An 18,266-nucleotide genomic window follows, 5' to 3' on the forward strand; every position below is an offset into this window, starting at 1 on the left:
AAACTGATAGATTTGCAATACCACTGCATTGATAGAAGTAATTGCTCCAAAACTTTGTAAAATGAAAAGGGATTGACCCAGTGAGGTGTTCATCTACATCAACTGAACAGATGTGTTTCCCACAGATAGACGAGATGTGTGTTGTGTTGTGTCGTGTCGTGTTGTGTTGTGACGCTCTGCTCCCCTTCCGCAGCTCTGTTTCAGCACGTGTCCGTGGACTCCCGGGAGTTCTCCGAGATCCTGCAGATCCTCAGCTCCAGCTATAAGGACAGCTCCTCCGCCGGGACGTTCCTGTACTCCAAGCCTCGGCTCGTGCACAGCGACCCGCTGGAGAAAGACGTGAGCACACACTCCTCCACTGCTGCATGTGTTGGGCTGCGATGCCGAAATATCAAGCAGAATTTATTCAAATGATCTATAAATGAGCTTGAACACCCATATAAAGAATAATCATGTAGATTGTGTGTCAAGAATCATTAACGTCTAGCTGAAGACTCTCTCCAGTTTTGCAGAGAAAGCACAGCCTGTTGTAAGTGTCTAGTGGTGTTTCTGTTCTGCGCTCAAGGTCAGCACTATCCTAACACACAACACTCAACAGATGTTTTCTGTGGGCCAGTAGTTCAGATTCATTGCTTCCAGCAAACATAACCTTTTGTGCCGTTTATAGGTACACTTATAAACCTGTTAACTGCCACCAGCTGTTTGAGCATAAACCTGAACTGAAATGGTTAACTCATGAATTGGGTTTGGTATCTTTAACTCTTTCCCTGCCATTGACCGGATTTTTCCGTGTTTCCACTGTTATACGGTAGGGGGCGCTATTACATCTCATGATCAAAACACAGCGAAGGAGTAGAAACCAGTGGTAGAAGTGTTGTAGTAAAAATAATAGGGCTGTAACGATACGCGATATAAAATCGAAATCGCGATACTCAGGTCCACGATCCTGTATCGCGATGTGAGAAGGCAGAATCGCGATCACACCCCTTCCAACTCCCAGAGTTATCCTTCCTGTCCAGAACCAGGGCTCGAATTTCGGCGCGGGTATTGCGCATAATTCTAATCATTCCCGCAGGTCTCCCATTTATAATGTGGGAAATTCCCGCAATCGTAATCCACACAGATAATAAAATAAAATCATTCTTTTAACAACTATCTTCCAGACGCAATTTCACAAACAGCGTGAGTGTTCAGCGGTGCCGCGCGTCTTCTATCTCTTCTCATAATGTTTTGTGCAAGGCAGGCATCAAGCGCTGCGGCGATAATACACACTCGCGTTTTGGAGTCGGGACCATAGACTGTAAGGTCGGGACATGACGGAATATTCACTTGCACAATCGGGCCAGCAGTGCATCGTGACTGAAGTCTTTTTAAGTCTTACCAGTTTAAACATTCAAGCGATTTTAAACTAATCAGTGCTCGCGCGCTCTCTGAGATTATTTTCTATGCGCACATTCATAGAAAATCCGCCTCAAAAACAGCTGGCTAGTAACTATTTTTCGCGGATTATATTGCTTTAACACGCAAAATTGTCAATTTCGGTCTTTGTGAGTAGGCTACTCTAAATAGGCTATAGTCGGTTTTGTCTTTAATAAACATAAAACGCATGGCAGTATAATGAACACAGGATCCGTGCACTAGCTCTTAAAGTGACGGCAGCCATATGTGTCTGTCATTAATTTTGTTGTCAAAACAACAAAAGATGGCTTTAAGTTAAAGGAATCAGGATTAATAGCCTATGTATTTAATTTATTCAGGACTAAAATACTACCCAGTGTTATTTTCCATTTGATTACTTTATTCAGTATCTGTATATAAATACTAGTGTTAGACCTATTCAAAAACTTTTCTCTTTAATTGTCTTTATTTGTATCTTTATTCTATTGTATTTATTTGTGCTACTTTTTTCAATTTAATTAAACAATTTAAATCAAGCTTCCTTGTGATGTGTAAATTCTTAACAACAATAGGCTATTACCCCATTGTAAAAATGCAATGAGCGCAAACATTTAGGCAAGATAAATGTAATAATTTTGTTTGGAAAAAATGCCCCCCCTTTCTCCCCTCAAACAAAAAAAATCCCCCCCATGAGAATCATCTAAAGGGGGGATCCCCTTTTTTTCTTCTCTCAAAATCTCTTTTTTTCACCACAAGCCCCGCCCCCTCAAGCCCCGCCCCCGTGATAGAATCGCGATACGAAACGAATCGTGGGTCAAAAATCGTGATACGAATCGAATCGTGGGTTTGGTGTATCGTTACAGCCCTAAAAAATAATGCATGAAGTTAGAATAAAACTGTTTTTTTTGTTGTTGTTTTTTAAGCAGACGCTCTGTTCTGTCTTTTGATGTATTGCATGTTCAGATATTCATACAACAAAATATTCTGCGGGGCCATAAATGTTTTGTGAAAATTATAAAAAATGCTAGGCTGGCAACTTTTGTAAACCCGCCGCTGGTGTGTAGAGTTACGGACACTCGGCACATTATGGAAGTCAAAGCAGCTTCAAAACAATTTATGTTGTACTGAAATGTAGTGAGCTAAAAGTATTTTATTTTGTACAAAATACAACTTTATGAAATAATTTTTACTCTAAAATATTAGGAAATCAAAGCCATAAGCCACAAGTTGAATTTCAAGTTTAAAGTTAATAAATTGAGACCATTAAAAGGTTTTAAAGTACCGTTTCCTGACCGATTTAAAAAAAATTTTCGCAGAACTCATTTTGAGTGTATACACTTTTTGAATAACTAATTTATGATGATTAAATATGTGAAAGCGAAAAAAGGCAATATAAAGTGAAAGTTAACAGGCTATGGATGGTGATAAAAAAATTGTAAAAAATGTTTTAATAAAACACTATATCCTTTCAAGACAAACAATTAATCACAAAACCGCTTTAATACAGTGTTTCCTGTGCCACCATTCTAACTCCCATTACATCTGCCATTAAAGGAAACGCTTTACATCTGCCATTAAAAGGAAAAGTTCACTCAATATGTAAATGTCCTGATTATTGTCCGAGACGTGTCTTTCTGTCCTCGGCCGAAGACAAATTAAGGTTTTTAAAGAAAGTAATATTCCATGATCTAATGCAAGTGAACCATTTTTGACGATTTAGGGCCATCAAAGCCCTCCAGTGACCCCAGCTGACAAATATGGGTCACTTTCAGAAAAAAAATTATTATCTACACAGTATATTACAATAAATTATACATTTTAACAACAAATGCTCTCGTTTGGAGGACATACACACCGCGAGGATATTGCTCTGTAGCGTCAGTCACACACCGCGCATCATCACTGTGTTTTCTGCACTAAGTGAATAATCTCCTCATTCAGTCCTCCTGAACAGTGTGGTACGCTGAGAGCGCGCGGGTGTGTGTAGATATGAAGGGGTTGGAACAGTAATACTGTGATCTTTGTCTGGAGATATCTGTATAATAGTGTGTGTGATGTTGAGATATCTGTATAATAGTGTGTGTGTGTTGTGCGCGTGCAGTTCATGGAGAAGCGGCGGGAGCTGAAGCTGGACGGACGCACAGAGAAAGAGCTGTCTGAGTCGTTCTGCTTCCTCATGTGTGACGCTCCGAAGGTACAGCTCATCCTCCTGCAGTGTGTGCTGATAGCAGCGCATGTGGCTCTGACCGCTGGTGTGTGTGTGTGTGTGTGCGCAGGTCTCAGTGGTGTGTGAGAGAGGCCTGTCTGTGGGCAGCAGCTGGATGAACATGCTGGGGAATCCAGCGAAAGGTAAAGCCTTCACACTACATCTACACACAACACACACTCACTCGAGTACACACCTCGTCAACACAACACTAGAGGATTACACACACCTAGAGCATTACACACACACACCTAGAGGATTACACACACACACACAAAACACACACTCGCACGAGAACACACCTCGTCAACACAACCCTAGAGGATTACACACACACACCTAGAGGATTACACACACACACACAAAACACACACTCGCACGAGAACACACCTCGTCAACACAACACTAGAGGATTACACACACCTAGAGCATTACACACACACACCTAGAGGATTACACACACACACACAAAACACACACTCGCACGAGAACACACCTCGTCAACACAACACTAGAGGATTACACACACCTAGAGCATTAATCACACACACCTAGAGCATTGCACACACTCACACACAACTCGCACGAGAACACACCTCGTCAACACAACACTAAAGGATTACACACACCTAGAGCATTACACACACACACCTAGAGGATTACACACACACAACACACACTCGCACAAGAACACACCTCGTCAACACAACACTAGAGGATTACACACACCTAGAGCATTACACACACACAACACAGACTCGCACGAGAACACACCTCGTCAACACAACACTAGAGGATTACACACACCTAGAGCATTACACACACACACCTAGAGCATCACACACACACAACACACACTCGCACGAGAACACACCTCGTCAACACAACACTAGAGGATTACACACACCTAGAGCATTACACACACACACCTAGAGGATTACACACACACTCGCACGAGAACACACCTCGTCAACACAACACTAGAGGATTACACACACCTAGAGCATTAAACACACACACCTAGAGCATCACACACACACACACACAACACACACTCGCACGAGAACACACCTCGTCAACACAACACTAGAGGATTACACACACCTAGAGCTTTACACACACACAACACAGACTCGCACGAGAATACACCTCGTCAACACAACACTAGAGGATTACACACACACATCTAGAGCATTGCACACACTCGCACACAACACACACTCGCACGAGAACACACCTCGTCAACACAACACTAGAGGATTACACACACCTAGAGCATTACACACACACACCTAGAGGATTACACACACACAACACACACTCGCACGAGAACACACCTCGTCAACACAACACTAGAGGATTACACACACCTAGAGCATTACACACACACACCTAGAGCATTGCACACACTCACACACAACACACACTCGCACGAGAACTCACCTCGTCAACACAACTCTAGAGGATTACACACACACACACCTAGAGCATTACACACACACACCTAGAGCATTACACACACACATAAAGCATTACACACACATCTGATTATGACATCCTTCATGGATCTGTCATCTGATGAGCTTTAGGGTCTGCATGCAGTTTTCCATTATTATTGATAGCATTAGTATTATAAACATTAGTAATTTGTTTTTAATTATAAATATTACGTTTTATTTTGCAGTACAATAGTATTATTTCTATAGTAATGTTTCTTTACTGATTTGTTTATTTTTTATAATTTAATAAAAATTATAAAGTATCCATTTTGCCAAAAACTGAAAATTAAAATAAACTTTATTTAATAATCAATTAATAAATAGAATTTAAAAAATCTAAATCTTGTAGTTGTTTACAAAAATGTAATGCACATAAGGGAGTTTTTATATCAACTTTATAATACTTATAATAATCTTTCTACTCCAATTTGTTGTTGAAATATGAATATTTAAACCGAGGTAATGTGATGAAACACTGAGCATTTCATGAGACATGATCATTTCTGTACGTTGCACTGTAACTCCTCATTCCTTCCGATGTTCACACACACGTGTGTGTTTGCTGCTGTAAACTAGCGTAGTGTTACAGATGATCATGCGCTGAGCCAGCGATCTCTCATTATTGTGACCGAACTGACAGAAATTGAAAGCTGAGACTTAGTTTCAGAAGTAACAGCACAAATAGTCCAGTCATTTTATGAAAAACGGTTGAACAAATTGCAATGGAAGCAAACCCAACTGATTTTGTATCCTCAATATGTCCTGAGTAAGGAAAAAAGCCCCGAAGAATCCCATTAGGGGAAAGTTTCGAAAAAGACCCAAATATTCTGACGCATATTTATTCTTTTCTCATAGGGTAGGGTACAAAGTGTGAATAGGGTACAAAGTGTGACATTTAGATATCATCATGAAAATTACCGAGTTGATTACTTGCATCAAGACAAACAAAAAATGTATTACAAGTTTTTTTTTAATTGTTTGTTAACATGGACAAACGGTGCATAATCTATGTATGTGCTAATTTGCATAAATAACACAACAGACCTAAACATTGGGTATAGCAGGTGAAAATGTCTTGAATCTTGTTGACATATAACAGTAAAAGACTAAATCTTAAGGTCTGAATGGAACACATCACCCATGAACATTAATACATAGAGGCAGGAAGAAGTACTTTAGAAACCAGCCGTTATTAATTATTATTGCAGAGATGGGGTTTGGGACTGGGTCTGTGGGGCTGGGGCTGTGGAACTGGGTCTGTGGGGCTGGGTCTGTGGGACTGGGTCTGTGGGACTGGTTCAGTGGGGCTGGGTCAGTGGGACTAGGTCTGTAGGGCTGGGTCTGTGGGGCTGGGTCTGTGGGGTTGGGTCTGTGGGACTGGGTCTGTGGGGCTGGGTCTGTGGGACTGGGTCTGTGGGACTGGGTCTGTGGGGCTGGGTCTGTGGGGTTGGGTCTGTGGGACTGGGTCTGTGGGGCTGGGTCTGTGGGACTGGGTCTGTGGGACTGGGTCTGTGGGGCTGGGTCTGCGGGGCTGGGTCTGCGGGACTGGGTCTGAGGGGCTGGGTCTGTGGGACTGGGTCTGTGGGGCTGGGTCTGTGGGACTGGGTCTGTGGGACTGGGTCTGTGGGGCTGGGTCTGTGGGACTGGGTCTGTGGGGCTGGGTCTGTGGGGCTGGGTCTGTGGGACTGGGTCAGTGGGGCTGGGTCTGTGGGGCTGGGTCTGTGGGGCTGGGTCTGTGGGACTGGGTCTGTGGGACTGGGTCTGTGGGGCTGGGTCTGTGGGGCTGGGTCTGTGGGACTGGGTCTGAGGGGCTGGGTCTGTGGGACTGGGTCTCTGGGGCTGGGTCTGTGGGACTGGGTCTGAGGGGCTGGGTCTGTGGGACTGGGTCTGTGGGGCTGGGTCTGTGGGACTGGGTCTGTGGGGCTGGGTCTGTGGGGCTGGGTCTGAGGGGCTGGGTCTGTGGGACTGGGTCTGTGGGGCTGGGTCTGTGGGACTGGTTCAGTGGGGATGGGTCTGTGGGACTGGGTCTGGGGCTGGGTCAGTGGTGCTGGGTCAGTGGGGCTGGGTCAGTGGTGCTGGGTCAGTGTTGCTGGGTCTGTGGGACTGGTTCTGTGGGACTGGTTCTGTGGGATAAGGGAAGATCAGGAGACACGGGTAAAGAGAATGCAGAAGACAAAGGGTAGGTCAAATAAGTGTCTGGATCAAACAATCAAATTAATCCATGTAGGAGAAACAAAAGGAAGGAGTGACAGTTGATTGACAGCTGAGTGGACCTTGAATCAATGACTGAATCTCTGCACCGTTTGTTTGCCTCTATAGTCTTTTACTGTTATATCTCAACAAAATTCAACTATTTAGATATGTTGTGTTATTTATGCAAATTAGCACGTAATTAGATTTTGCACCTTTTGTCCATGTTAACAAACAATTTCATACAAACAGTTTGTCTTGATGTAAGTAATCAACTCTAAAATTAAAAACTAAACTAAAATTAAAACTAAAATTTTTACTGTATAAAATTTAAGGCGTATATTTGGGTCTTTTTCGAAACTTTCCCCTAATGGGATTCTTCGGGGCTTTTTCCCCTTACTCGGGACATATTGAGGACACAAAATCAGTTGAGTTTGACACAAAATGACACAAAATCAGTTGAGTTTGGCACAAAATGACACAAAATCAGTTGAGTTTGACACAAAATGACACAAAATCAGTTGAGTTTGACACAAAATCAGTTGAGTTTGACACAAAATCAGTTGAGTTTGACACAAAATCAGTTGAGTTTGACACAAAATCAGTTGAGTTTGACACAAAATGACACAAAATCAGTTGAGTTTGACACAAAATGACACAAAATCAGTTGAGTTTGACAAAATCAGTTGAGTTTGACACAAAATGACACAAAATCAGTTGAGTTTGACACAAAATCATTTGAGTTTGACACAAAATGACACAAAATCAGTTGAGTTTGACACAAAATGACACAAAATCAGTTGAGTTTGACACAAAATCAGTTGAGTTTGACACAAAATCAGTTGAGTTTGACACAAAATCAGTTGAGTTTGACACAAAATCAGTTGAGTTTGACACAAAATCAGTTGAGTTTGACACAAAATCAGTTGAGTTTGACACAAAATCAGTTGAGTTTGACACAAAATGACACAAAATCAGTTGAGTTTGACAAAATCAGTTGAGTTTGACACAAAATCATTTGAGTTTGACACAAAATGACACAAAATCAGTTGAGTTTGACACAAAATGACACAAAATCAGTTGAGTTTGACACAAAATCAGTTGAGTTTGACACAAAATCAGTTGAGTTTGACACAAAATCAGTTGAGTTTGACACGAAATGACACAAAATCAGTTGAGTTTGACACAAAATGACACAAAATCTGTTGAGTTTGACACAATCAGTTGAGTTTGACACAAAATTACACAAAATCAGTTGAGTTTGACACAAAATCATTTGAGTTTTACACAAAATGACACAAAATCTGTTGAGTTTGACACAAAATCAGTTGAGTTTGACACAAAATTACACAAAATCAGTTGAGTTTGACACAAAATCATTTGAGTTTGACACAAAATCAGTTGAGTTTGACACAAAACAAAATCAGTTGAGTTTGACACAAAATCAGTTGAGTTTGACACAAAACTTACTAATAACTAATAACCATTTACTAATAACTGCAGTAATGAAATAAGAAATAACATATTTACTAATAGATGCACTAATGAAATAAGAAATAACATATTTACTAATAACTGCAGTAATGAAATAAGAAATAGCATATTTACTAATAACTGCAGTAATGAAATAAGAAATAACATATTTACTAATAGATGCACTAATGAAATAAGAAATAACATATTTACTAATAACTGCAGTAATGAAATAAGAAATAGCATATTTACTAATAACTGCAGTAATGAAATAAGAAATAACATATTTACTAATCACTGCAGTAATAAAATAAGAAATAACATATTTACTAATAACTGCAGTAATGAAATAAGAAATAACATATTTACTAATAAATGCAGTAATGAAATAAGGAATAGCATATTTTGGGCCGTGTCACACACTGTTCTTCTGCCTCAGTGAATGCTGGATATGTTCATGTTGCAGGAGTTTACCTGTGTCAGTTTTCTGATTTACTTCAAATCAGCCCCATCGAGCCTGGATCCACAGGAAACATCATCATATTCAAGGTTATAAAGGTACATCATCAGCTTGATCGATCTGATATGTTCAGTGTTATAACTCGTCGTGCTGTTGAGTCTGATGTTCGATCTTGTGTCCTTCAGGGTAAAGTCAAGAGTGTGCATGATTGTATGTCCAGATGTATAGATCCTACTCCTAAGTTTGACAGCCACTTCTCCAAGAACTCGACTCGAGTGACATCACTGCTGGCGTACAGGGCTTTCGAGTACACACAGGTAAACTAGCGCTGTGTTTCACTGAAGGACGAGCGACGCACTGCTCGATCGTAACGCTCTACAGCAGGGGCATTAGTGAACATGAACAATACTTCTACAGCATTTATTAATCCTACTTCATATTAATTTCAACATTTACTAATACATTATTAAATCAAAGATTGTATTTGTTAACATTAGTTAATGCACTGTAAACTAACAACGAACAGCTGTATTTTTATTAGCTAACGTTAACAAAGATAAACTAATACAGTAACAGATGTATTGCTCATGTTTAGTTAGTACATTATATAATGAACCTTATTGTAAAGTGTTACGGCTTGATCAAATGCTCATAAAGACATTAGTCTTGTGTGAGACGTCTAAAGGGTGTCTGTTCACAGCAATACTTCTACGAGTACGTGGACTTGGAGATCTGGTCCAGGCCAAGACACGTGTGCCCGTACGCTGTGGTCTCGTATCACTTCAAGAGCAGAGAGACTTCGACGGCTGTGCCCAAACCGCTCGCTCCTCTCAGGTGCTCTCCTGCTCACACTCACCTTTATTACAGCGCTCTCCACAGCTCAGGGTTTCAGAGCAGAGATAAAGAGATAACAGGAATAAAGCAACAGAGTTTCAGAGCAGAGATACAGAGATAACAGGAATAATGCACAGTTTCAGAGCAGAGATAAAGAGATAACAGGAATAATGCAACAGAGTTTCAGAGCAGAGATACAGAGATAACAGGAATAATGCAACAGAGTTTCAGAGCAGAGATAAAGAGATAACAGGAATAATGCACAGAGTTTCAGAGCAGAGATACAGAGATAACAGGAATAATGCAACAGAGTTTCAGAGCAGAGATACAGAGATAACAGGAATAATGCAGAGAGTTTCAGAGCAGAGATACAGAGATAACAGGAATAATGCACAGAGTTTCAGAGCAGAGATAAAGAGATAACAGGAATAATGCACAGAGTTTCAGAGCAGAGATACAGAGATAACAGGAATAATGCAGAGAGTTTCAGAGCAGAGATAAAGAGATAACAGGAATAATTCACAGAGTTTCAGAGCAGAGATACAGAGATAACAGGAATAATGCAGAGAGTTTCAGAGCAGAGATAAAGAGATAACAGGAATAATTCACAGAGTTACAGAGCAGAGATAAAGAGATAACAGGAATAATGCAACAGAGTTTCAGAGCAGAGATAAAGAGATAACAGGAATAATGCAACAGAGTTTCAGAGCAGAGATACAGAGATAACAGGAATAATGCAGAGAGTTTCAGAGCAGAGATACAGAGATAACAGGAATAATGCAACAGAGTTTCAGAGCAGAGATAAAGAGATAACAGGAATAATTCACAGAGTTTCAGAGCAGAGATAAAGAGATAACAGGAATAATGCAACAGAGTTTCAGAGCAGAGATAAAGAGATAACAGGAATAATGCACAGAGTTTCAGAGCAGAGATACAGAGATAACAGGAATAATGCAACAGAGTTTCAGAGCAGAGATAAAGAGATAACAGGAATAATGCACAGAGTTTCAGAGCAGAGATACAGAGATAACAGGAATAATGCAACAGAGTTTCAGAGCAGAGATAAAGAGATAACAGGAATAATGCACAGAGTTTCAGAGCAGAGATAAAGAGATAACAGGAATAATGCACAGAGTTTCAGAGCAGAGATAAAGAGATAACAGGAATAATTCACAGAGTTTCAGAGCAGAGATAAAGAGATAACAGGAATAATTCACAGAGTTTCAGAGCAGAGATACAGAGATAACAGGAATAAAGCAACAGAGTTTCAGAGCAGAGATAAAGAGATAACAGGAATAATGCAACAGAGTTTCAGAGCAGAGATAAAGAGATAACAGGAATAATTCACAGAGTTTCAGAGCAGAGATACAGAGATAACAGGAATAAAGCAACAGAGTTTCAGAGCAGAGATACAGAGATAACAGGAATAAAGCAACAGAGTTTCAGAGCAGAGATAAAGAGATAACAGGAATAATGCACAGAGTTTCAGAGCAGAGATAAAGAGATAACAGGAATAATGCACAGAGTTTCAGAGCAGAGATAAAGAGATAACAGGAATAATTCACAGAGTTTCAGAGCAGAGATAAAGAGATAACAGGAATAATGCAACAGAGTTTCAGAGCAGAGATAAAGAGATAACAGGAATAATGCACAGAGTTTCAGAGCAGAGATAAAGAGATAACAGGAATAATTCACAGAGTTTCAGAGCAGAGATAAAGAGATAACAGGAATAATGCACAGAGTTTCAGAGCAGAGATACAGAGATAACAGGAATAATGCAACAGAGTTTCAGAGCAGAGATAAAGAGATAACAGGAATAATTCACAGAGTTTCAGAGCAGAGATAAAGAGATAACAGGAATAATTCACAGAGTTTCAGAGCAGAGATACAGAGATAACAGGAATAATTCACAGAGTTTCAGAGCAGAGATAAAGAGATAACAGGAATAATGCACAGAGTTTCAGAGCAGAGATAAAGAGATAACAGGAATAATTCACAGAGTTTCAGAGCAGAGATAAAGAGATAACAGGAATAATTCACAGAGTTTCAGAGCAGAGATACAGAGATAACAGGAATAAAGCAACAGAGTTTCAGAGCAGAGATAAAGAGATAACAGGAATAATGCACAGAGTTTCAGAGCAGAGATACAGAGATAACAGGAATAATGCAACAGAGTTTCAGAGCAGAGATACAGAGATAACAGGAATAATTCACAGTTTCAGAGCAGAGATACAGAGATAACAGGAATAAAGCAACAGAGTTTCAGAGCAGAGGTAAAGAGATAACAGGAATAATTCACAGAGTTTCAGAGCAGAGATAAAGAGATAACAGGAATAATGCACAGAGTTTCAGAGCAGAGGTAAAGAGATAACAGGAATAATTCACAGAGTTTCAGAGCAGAGATAAAGAGATAACAGGAATAATGCACAGAGTTTCAGAGCAGAGGTAAAGAGATAACAGGAATAATGCAACAGAGTTTCAGAGCAGAGGTAAAGAGATAACAGGAATAATGCACAGAGTTTCAGAGCAGAGGTAAAGAGATAACAGGAATAATGCACAGAGTTTCAGAGCAGAGGTAAAGAGATAACAGGAATAATGCAACAGAGTTTCAGAGCAGAGATACAGAGATAACAGGAATAATGCACAGAGTTTCAGAGCAGAGATACAGAGATAACAGGAATAATGCAACAGAGTTTCAGAGCAGAGATACAGAGATAACAGGAATAATTCACAGAGTTTCAGAGCAGAGATAAAGAGATAACAGGAATAATGCAACAGAGTTTCAGAGCAGAGATAAAGAGATAACAGGAATAATGCACAGAGTTTCAGAGCAGAGATACAGAGATAACAGGAATAATGCAACAGAGTTTCAGAGCAGAGATACAGAGATAACAGGAATAATGCAACAGAGTTTCAGAGCAGAGATACAGAGATAACAGGAATAATGCAACAGAGTTTCAGAGCAGAGATACAGAGATAACAGGAATAATGCACAGAGTTTCAGAGCAGAGATACAGAGATAACAGGAATAATGCAACAGAGTTTCAGAGCAGAGATACAGAGATAACAGGAATAATGCAGAGAGTTTCAGAGCAGAGATACAGAGATAACAGGAATAATGCACAGAGTTTCAGAGCAGAGATACAGAGATAACAGGAATAATGCAACAGAGTTTCAGAGCAGAGATACAGAGATAACAGGAATAATGCAACAGAGTTTCAGAGCAGAGATACAGAGATAACAGGAATAAAGCAACAGAGTTTCAGAGCAGAGATACAGAGATAACAGGAATAATGCACAGAGTTTCAGAGCAGAGATACAGAGATAACAGGAATAATGCACAGTTTCAGAGCAGAGATAAAGAGATAACAGGAATAATGCAACAGAGTTTCAGAGCAGAGATACAGAGATAACAGGAATAATGCAACAGAGTTTCAGAGCAGAGATACAGAGATAACAGGAATAATTCAACAGAGTTACAGAGCAGAGATACAGAGATAACAGGAATAATGCAGAGAGTTTCAGAGCAGAGATACAGAGATAACAGGAATAATGCACAGAGTTTCAGAGCAGAGATAAAGAGATAACAGGAATAATGCACAGAGTTTCAGAGCAGAGATAAAGAGATAACAGGAATAATGCACAGAGTTTCAGAGCAGAGATAAAGAGATAACAGGAATAATGCACAGTTTCAGAGCAGAGATACAGAGATAACAGGAATAATGCAGAGAGTTTCAGAGCCGAGATAAAGAGATAACAGGAATAATGCAACAGAGTTTCAGAGCAGAGATACAGAGATAACAGGAATAATGCAGAGAGTTTCAGAGCAGAGATAAAGAGATAACAGGAATAATGCAGAGAGTTTCAGAGCAGAGATAAAGAGATAACAGGAATAATTCACAGAGTTACAGAGCAGAGATACAGAGATAACAGGAATAATGCAGAGAGTTTCAGAGCAGAGATAAAGAGATAACAGGAATAATTCACAGAGTTACAGAGCAGAGATACAGAGATAACAGGAATAATGCAGAGAGTTTCAGAGCCGAGATAAAGAGATAACAGGAATAATGCAACAGAGTTTCAGAGCAGAGATACAGAGATAACAGGAATAATTCACAGAGTTTCAGAGCAGAGATACAGAGATAACAGGAATAATGCAGAGAGTTTCAGAGCAGAGATACAGAGATAACAGGAATAATGCACAGAGTTTCAGAGCAGAGATACAGAGATAACAGGAATAATGCACAGAGTTTCAGAGCAGAGATACAGAGATAACAGGAATAATGCAACAGAGTTTCAGAGCAGAGATAAAGAGATAACAGGAATAATGCAACAGAGTTTCAGAGCAGAGATACAGAGATAACAGGAATAATGCAGAGAGTTTCAGAGCAGAGATACAGAGATAACAGGAATAATGCAACAGAGTTTCAGAGCAGAGATAAAGAGATAACAGGAATAATTCACAGAGTTTCAGAGCAGAGATAAAGAGATAACAGGAATAATGCAACAGAGTTTCAGAGCAGAGATAAAGAGATAACAGGAATAATGCACAGAGTTTCAGAGCAGAGATACAGAGATAACAGGAATAATGCACAGAGTTTCAGAGCAGAGATACAGAGATAACAGGAATAATGCAACAGAGTTTCAGAGCAGAGATAAAGAGATAACAGGAATAATGCAACAGAGTTTCAGAGCAGAGATAAAGAGATAACAGGAATAATTCACAGAGTTTCAGAGCAGAGATAAAGAGATAACAGGAATAATGCAACAGAGTTTCAGAGCAGAGATAAAGAGATAACAGGAATAATGCAAAGAGTTTCAGAGCAGAGATACAGAGATAACAGGAATAATGCACAGAGTTTCAGAGCAGAGATACAGAGATAACAGGAATAATGCAACAGAGTTTCAGAGCAGAGATAAAGAGATAACAGGAATAATGCAACAGAGTTTCAGAGCAGAGATAAAGAGATAACAGGAATAATTCACAGAGTTTCAGAGCAGAGATAAAGAGATAACAGGAATAATGCAACAGAGTTTCAGAGCAGAGATAAAGAGATAACAGGAATAATGCAAAGAGTTTCAGAGCAGAGATACAGAGATAACAGGAATAATGCACAGAGTTTCAGAGCAGAGATACAGAGATAACAGGAATAATGCAACAGAGTTTCAGAGCAGAGATAAAGAGATAACAGGAATAATGCAACAGAGTTTCAGAGCAGAGATAAAGAGATAACAGGAATAATTCACAGAGTTTCAGAGCAGAGATAAAGAGATAACAGGAATAATGCAACAGAGTTTCAGAGCAGAGATAAAGAGATAACAGGAATAATGCACAGAGTTTCGGAGCAGAGATAAAGAGATAACAGGAATAATTCACAGAGTTTCAGAGCAGAGATAAAGAGATAACAGGAATAATGCAACAGAGTTTCAGAGCAGAGATAAAGAGATAACAGGAATAATGCACAGAGTTTCAGAGCAGAGATACAGAGATAACAGGAATAATGCAACAGAGTTTCAGAGCAGAGATACAGAGATAACAGGAATAATGCAACAGAGTTTCAGAGCAGAGATACAGAGATAACAGGAATAATGCACAGAGTTTCAGAGCAGAGATACAGAGATAACAGGAATAATGCAACAGAGTTTCAGAGCAGAGATAAAGAGATAACAGGAATAATGCACAGAGTTTCAGAGCAGAGATACAGAGATAACAGGAATAATGCAACAGAGTTTCAGAGCAGAGATAAAGAGATAACAGGAATAATGCACAGAGTTTCAGAGCAGAGATAAAGAGATAACAGGAATAATGCACAGAGTTTCAGAGCAGAGATAAAGAGATAACAGGAATAATTCACAGAGTTTCAGAGCAGAGATAAAGAGATAACAGGAATAATGCAACAGAGTTTCAGAGCAGAGATAAAGAGATAACAGGAACAAAGCAACAGAGTTACAGAGCAGAGATACAGAGATAACAGGAATAATGCAACAGAGTTTCAGAGCAGAGATAAAGAGATAACAGGAATAATGCACAGAGTTTCAGAGCAGAGATAAAGAGATAACAGGAATAATGCACAGAGTTTCAGAGCAGAGATAAAGAGATAACAGGAATAATTCACAGAGTTTCAGAGCAGAGATAAAGAGATAACAGGAATAATGCACAGAGTTTCAGAGCAGAGATAAAGAGATAACAGGAATAATTCACAGAGTTTCAGAGCAGAGATAAAGAGATAACAGGAATAATTCACAGAGTTTCAGAGCAGAGATACAGAGATAACAGGAATAAAGCAACAGAGTTTCAGAGCAGAGATAAAGAGATAACAGGAATAATGCACAGAGTTTCAGAGCAGAGATACAGAGATAACAGGAATAATGCAACAGAGTTTCAGAGCAGAGATACAGAGATAACAGGAATAATTCACAGTTTCAGAGCAGAGATAAAGAGATAAGAGGAATAATGCAACAGAGTTTCAGAGCAGAGATACAGAGATAACAGGAATAATTCACAGAGTTTCAGAGCAGAGATACAGAGATAACAGGAATAATGCAACAGAGTTTCAGAGCAGAGATACAGAGATAACAGGAATAATGCAACAGAGTTTCAGAGCAGAGATACAGAGATAACAGGAATAATTCACAGAGTTTCAGAGCAGAGATACAGAGATAACAGGAATAATGCACAGAGTTTCAGAGCAGAGATAAAGAGATAACAGGAATAATGCAACAGAGTTTCAGAGCAGAGATACAGAGATAACAGGAATAATGCAACAGAGTTTCAGAGCAGAGATACAGAGATAACAGGAATAATTCACAGAGTTTCAGAGCAGAGATAAAGAGATAACAGGAATAATGCAACAGAGTTTCAGAGCAGAGATAAAGAGATAACAGGAATAATGCAACAGAGTTTCAGAGCAGAGATACAGAGATAACAGGAATAATGCAACAGAGTTTCAGAGCAGAGATACAAAGATAACAGGAATAATGCACAGAGTTTCAGAGCAGAGATACAGAGATAACCGGAATAATGCACAGAGTTTCAGAGCAGAGATAAAGAGATAACAGGAATTATGCACAGAGTTTCAGAACAGAGATAAAGAGATAACAGGAATAATGCAACAGAGTTTCAGAGCAGAGATACAGAGATAACAGGAATAATGCAAAGAGTTTCAGAGCAGAGATAAAGAGATAACAGGAATAATTCACAGAGTTTCAGAGCAGAGATAAAGAGATAACAGGAATAATGCAACAGAGTTTCAGAGCAGAGATACAGAGATAACAGGAATAATGCACAGAGTTTCAGAGCAGAGATACAGAGATAACAGGAATAATGCACAGAGTTTCAGAGCAGAGATACAGAGATAACAGGAATAATGCAACAGAGTTTCAGAGCAGAGATACAGAGATAACAGGAATAATGCACAGAGTTTCAGAGCAGAGATACAGAGATAACAGGAATAATGCAACAGAGTTTCAGAGCAGAGATACAGAGATAACAGGAATAATGCACAGAGTTTCAGAGCAGAGATAAAGAGATAACAGGAATAATGCAACAGAGTTTCAGAGCAGAGATAAAGAGATAACAGGAATAATGCAACAGAGTTTCAGAGCAGAGATACAGAGATAATAGGAATAATGCACAGAGTTTCAGAGCAGAGATACAGAGATAACAGGAATAATGCAAAGAGTTTCAGAGCAGAGATAAAGAGATAACAGGAATAATGCAACAGAGTTTCAGAGCAGAGATACAGAGATAACAGGAATAATGCAACAGAGTTTCAGAGCAGAGATACAGAGATAACAGGAATAATGCACAGAGTTTCAGAGCAGAGATAAAGAGATAACAGGAATAATGCAACAGAGTTTCAGAGCAGAGATACAGAGATAACAGGAATAATCCAACAGAGTTTCAGAGCAGAGATAAAGAGATAACAGGAATAATGCACAGAGTTTCAGAGCAGAGATAAAGAGATAACAGGAATAATGCACAGAGTTTCAGAGCAGAGATACAGAGATAACAGGAATAATGCAACAGAGTTTCAGAGCAGAGATACAGAGATAACAGGAATAATGCACAGAGTTTCAGAGCAGAGATAAAGAGATAACAGGAATAATGCACAGAGTTTCAGAGCAGAGATACAGAGATAACAGGAATAATGCAAAGAGTTTCAGAGCAGAGATACAGAGATAACAGGAATAATGCACAGAGTTT

The 18,266-nt window shown here is 39.4% G+C and overlaps 1 protein-coding gene across 4 annotated transcripts in view; it reads left to right on the forward strand.

Moving 5' to 3' along the window:
• The window catches only part of tasora (transcription activation suppressor a), a 67,283-nt gene that overhangs the window by 9,209 nt on the left and 39,808 nt on the right, over positions 1 to 18,266 (forward strand). For all 4 annotated transcript variants that reach the window (XM_077231962.1, XM_077231960.1, XM_077231961.1 and 1 more), the window contains exons 2-7: positions 194 to 339; positions 3,500 to 3,592; positions 3,675 to 3,747; positions 9,233 to 9,324; positions 9,412 to 9,543; positions 9,927 to 10,060. In XM_077231962.1, coding sequence (XP_077088077.1) covers positions 194 to 339; positions 3,500 to 3,592; positions 3,675 to 3,747; positions 9,233 to 9,324; positions 9,412 to 9,543; positions 9,927 to 10,060 — 670 coding nt within the window. The remainder of the gene's footprint in view (positions 1 to 193; positions 340 to 3,499; positions 3,593 to 3,674; positions 3,748 to 9,232; positions 9,325 to 9,411; positions 9,544 to 9,926; positions 10,061 to 18,266) is intronic.

The sequence above is a fragment of the Siphateles boraxobius genome, unplaced genomic scaffold (assembly GCF_051911475.1).
Source record: "Siphateles boraxobius isolate OS27281-9 unplaced genomic scaffold, OSU_SipBor_1 160, whole genome shotgun sequence".
Classification (NCBI taxonomy): Eukaryota; Metazoa; Chordata; class Actinopteri; order Cypriniformes; family Leuciscidae; genus Siphateles; species Siphateles boraxobius.